Source organism: Cornus florida, unplaced genomic scaffold (genome assembly GCF_030987335.1).
Source record: "Cornus florida cultivar Cherokee Brave unplaced genomic scaffold, ASM3098733v1 CherokeeBrave_3.0.0_Hap2_Chr04, whole genome shotgun sequence".
NCBI lineage: Eukaryota > Viridiplantae > Streptophyta > Magnoliopsida > Cornales > Cornaceae > Cornus > Cornus florida.
Genome location: NW_026775574.1, coordinates 15,362,011 through 15,366,736, shown reverse-complemented (window position 1 = coordinate 15,366,736; position 4,726 = coordinate 15,362,011). Strand labels below are relative to the sequence as shown.

At 38.7% G+C, this 4,726-nt stretch overlaps 1 protein-coding gene across 1 annotated transcript; it reads right to left on the bottom strand.

Annotated features, from left to right (window-relative positions):
- Positions 1 to 711: 711 nt before the first annotated feature.
- LOC132304766 (probable disease resistance protein At4g27220) lies at positions 712 to 4,320 on the bottom strand. The gene is made up of 2 exons (XM_059802486.1): positions 928 to 4,320; positions 712 to 753 (listed from the first exon to the last, which is right to left on the bottom strand). Exons 1-2 carry the CDS (start codon positions 4,318 to 4,320, stop codon positions 712 to 714), a joined length of 3,435 nt encoding a protein of 1,144 aa, XP_059658469.1.
- Between the last annotated feature and the right edge of the window lie 406 nt (positions 4,321 to 4,726).

The window sequence follows — 4,726 nt, the reverse complement described above, 5'->3', positions numbered from 1 at the left end:
AAAGGTAAAACTAAATTATTGTGAGAGTTAATAGTAAAATAAATAAATAGATAAAAATTCATGCTTATTACTAGCACAACTTTTTTATTTAAAAAAAATTATTCCACTCAGATACAATACTGGTTTATAAAAGTAAACACACTGCCACAAAAATAATGAAGCACACCAAAAGATTATATAATACATCAAAGAACCACACTTGTGAATATCAAAAGGAACAATATATACATGCCTGATGAAATATATTTATTGTACGCATAAACAAGAAACGAAGATCACACAGCTTTTTATTTCTCTATTTTTGCAGCTTGCAGAAAGAAGTAGTAGGAAATCATCCTTCTGGAACCATCACCAAGCTCCTACTTTTCAAACAAGTACAAGGAAGAAGAAAATTTTCATTAGTGAATGTTTATATTCTAAGACTACTTCTAGTTGCCTATAATAATTCATCTTGCTATGTTGTTGGTTTGGGTATTGATATTTAATTATTTAATTAAGCTCACACGCGGTGGTGAAAATTCCCGTTTAAAAACATAACAATAAATTGTGTGTCAAAAGTTTATTTTGTTTAATATCCTATTATTTAAATTTGAACCGTTTTAAAAAATTTATGTTTACTATATAGTATTGAACTGAAGGTTATAATAGATTGGTGAATTAACAAAGAACAAACCTGACCGCACAACGACGGAGTCTTAAATGGGTCATACATTACGGGGAAGAGTGACTGGGACTTGCCTCCAAAGCCGGTGCCTGAAAACCATCCCACTGTGAGGAAACTTACGACAAAAAAATATATATGTGCTTTATCATTGTAATTAATAGGATATAATCTATACCGTCCATATATATGCATGCCTATAATATATATATATATATGTATATATATATATATATGTGTATGTATGTATGCTCAATGATACGTACCTTCGGTTTGATGTATTCTTGCACAGCGATATTAAGGTCACCAACGATCACATCAATCGACCCGTTTGCAACTTTCAGTTTCTTCAGTCGAGGTGCTACTTGGCCTCCATTACCGAAAGTCTCTACCTTGGGACATTTATCGATGTACAGGTTTTCCAAAGATGGCCATTCAATAGTATAACGTCCGGTTGAGAAACTCTTGAGTTTGGACAAATACAGAAGTGATATTGAGTACAAGTAAGGAATTACAATCTTCTCAACTGCAGCTGCTTCTTGTTCTCCTTTCTCATCCTTAATTATTTCTTGCAATGCAGGGCAGCTTTGTACCCTCAAATTTTCGAGTTTCTCAAGATCACCTTGAATGATGGAGGTTGAGAAAAGGCATTTTAACTTTTCACAATTATGCACACTAATACTGGTGAGGCTTCTCAAACAAGGGACTCTACAGTGAGGATCATCCTTATCATGTCCAAATACTTCTTCCAATTCATCACAGTAATGAACATCGAGAGATTTCAGGCGAACAAGCCCTTTTAATAGCGTTGGTGAGAATAACTTTTTTAACTTGGGACACTGAATCACAGAGACCTTCTCAAGGTTATGGAGGCTAATAAATTGATGGGGGCCGTCCTTCCATACATGTGTCATCTCGTGCAAATGACATAGATCAATTTCTTTCAGCATTGAGAGCAACACTAGATTTTCTGCACCGACATGCTCTTCAAAAACATGTACCAGCTTATCACAATTCGTGACATGGAGTTTCTCAAGCCTGTTTAGCCTTACTAGCAAGCTGGATGAAACTAGCTTCTCCATGTCTACACACCAATGCACCTGTAGTTCTCGAACATTGCAGAAAGATCCATCCGGGAGTTGACCATGGCATATTTCAATTAAGTGGATTAGGTAACTAATCCGCAAAAAATTTAAGCTGCCAAAGGCCCTCCGCGGTTTTGAGTACTCCATTGTGTTCACCAGATATTTAGTGTGTTCAAGGTAATAGAGTTCGAGAGACATTAATGAATTAAAGCCCTCCTCATTTAGTTCACTGAAGATATTATTAAAATTCTTCAAATTACGCAAAAGTAGATGACTAGTCTTCTCTAACAGCAACTTAACCCAATCCGGTAATAATGGTATATTCCCATCATGGTCAATTCTCAAGATTCCCATGCGTAGATAAGGATGAGCTTCATAAGGTTTATATTCATAGGGAATCTGAAATCCTTTTCCAGTGGCAATTGTTATGTTGAAACTTGTTAACTTTTGCGCGCGCTTGCATAAATCTATATGCAAAAGATCAATTGGAATAAAAATTTGCAGGCAAGCCAATCGAGAAGAGGAATTTAGCTCAACAAGATGGTCGAACTTAAAAAGTTCGGGCAAATATAACTCCTCTAATTTAGGAAGTTTGCATATGACGCCTGGTGCTATTTTGGTAAGCTTTCCACAGTTGGTCAAATCAAGGAGTCTTAGGCTAGTCAATTTGGCAATATGGACCGGAATTTCACAGATTTCAGAACCACTAAAGCTGAGAATCTCAAGATTCGTTAGTTTTTCTATCATAGATATGTCCTCTAACTTGCAAGAAGTTAGATGAAGGGTTCGAAGGGTACTAGAGAGCGGTTGAAGTGCTGGTGGAAGTATTGGCAAGAAATGGATACCGCTCAATTCTAGAAATTTCAATTGATCTTTCGATCCTCGGAAGAAGTCATTTGGAATTTGCAACAGAGAATTGCATTGAAGTCGCAAGATCTGAAGGTTTGGGGCTTGTAGCTCACCAGGAAGCACATGAATATTATTCGATATCAATGAGATGGCTGAATAATTTTCAAATGTTTGTGCTTCTGGCCAATCGCTCACTCCAGCCATAACCTTAAACTGGTGTTCCTCATGTTTTTTTCTTCTTGAATTGTGCCCGCCCTTAGGTTTAGACGAAATAGATATTGCAACATCACGAAGAACATCATGCATTTTAACGAACCCTTTCTCAGAGCCATCCAACAACATAAAAGAATCAATAAGCCTCCTTACCTCAATATAGACTAGACCTCTTGCTTCTTCAATGGTGGTGACACCTTCAAACATCCTCAGCGCCATGGCGTATCTCGTCAAGTCTTCCATCGGAATGTTATGATCTTCTGGAAACAAGCAACAGAGTAAGAACAATAGTTGGGCCTCCTCTGTACTGATATAAGTGAAACTCAACTCTAGTTTGGCATACACTTCTTTCTCCAGATTGCCGTTGATATTTTTTGGGTTTGACTTCTTCAGCTGCTCAGCCGCAACAGCCCACACGTACTGGTCTTTATCTTTCAACCCTCTAGCCATTGTCACAATGACAAGTGGCAAACCACCGCATTCATCTGATACCTTTCTTGCATTGGGATTTGAATCCACACATTCACCACCGGCCATCTCCTTGAAAAGGACCCATGCTTCTTCATTCGGCAACACGCCCACATGAAGAGTCTTTTGAACTCCCATTCCATAACAAACATCTCGGCGTCGAGTGGTTAACACAACTTTACAACCCTTATGATCATCCCCAAAAGGAATGCCAACAGCCTCCAGATCAAGTTTGTCCCAAACATCGTCAAGTATTACCAGGACTGGTTTCGCCTTGGCCTTTATTGTTTGCCATAATAACCGTGCTCTCTGTGATTCGCTGACGTTGTCGTCTAGCTTGCAGCCTAACATGTCAGCGATTTCCTTTCGGATCTTTGTCAGGATTGGAGTTTCAGAAACAACGGCCATCACAACCTGGCCGAATAGCTCAGTCTCTTTGACACGTCTGCCAATTTCCTTCACTAGTGTCGTCTTACCCACCCCTCCCATTCCACAAATTCCAATAAAGTGAGTGTTGTCGTCCTTCAAAGCATCCATAATCTCTGCCGTGACTGATGCTCTTGTTTTAAAAGTGCAAAAATCTTTCCTTGAAGAAGCTTCTATTTGTGGTGGTGGAGCAGGGCGGGACAAAATCTGGAATTTGCTGCCTTCTTCAATGAGAGCAGTAATTTCATCAGTTTTCAGCTTTGCTTTTTTGCTAAAGTAGTATCGGGAGCGGCAGTTGATGCACCATCCGCACAGGCACCTCTTGGCCGCGTTAGCTTCATCTTCCAGAAGCTTTCTGACCACTGGGGTGATGGTATCCACTTCTGTAAGCCAACTCTCGACACCAGCTTCAGTATCTTCCCCGATCCTCTTGGCTGCCTCAAACGGTGGTTTCACACTTCCTTTCAGACTCTCAAGCTTCTCAACTTCCTTATCAACATTCTTAATATTGCGGTCATAGTTAACCAAGTAACCAGTCTCACGTTTAACTGCATTCACCAAGGGCTCACCGGTTATCCCCCAAACCCATTGAAACAATGGTATAAGACAAGCTTCCATCCTGATCGATCTTCCTTAAAAAAATTATAATAAAAAAAACTGGTGGTCAAAGAGATACGGTTGAACAGTGACTTAGAGTCGATCAAATAAGGTTCAAAGATTATACCTCTGAAGAGAATCCTCCTTCCTTGAGCTTGAATTGTTTCTTCCTGCCTTGTAGCACCTCCAAATGTTACTCTTTTAACACCCAAAATTTTTACCTCAGTATCTTCATTAGATATCCTTACGCCTAAGAGAGATATAGTGTATATATAATTCTATATACTAGTATAATGTCACGTCCTTACTATGACCGTAAATAAAAAAAATATTACAAAATATTAAAAGCAGAAATATGAGACAAAGTTCAATGCATAAAAGGGGAGTGGTACTGAATGCATGTTTGGCAATATTTTACCTTGCCTTC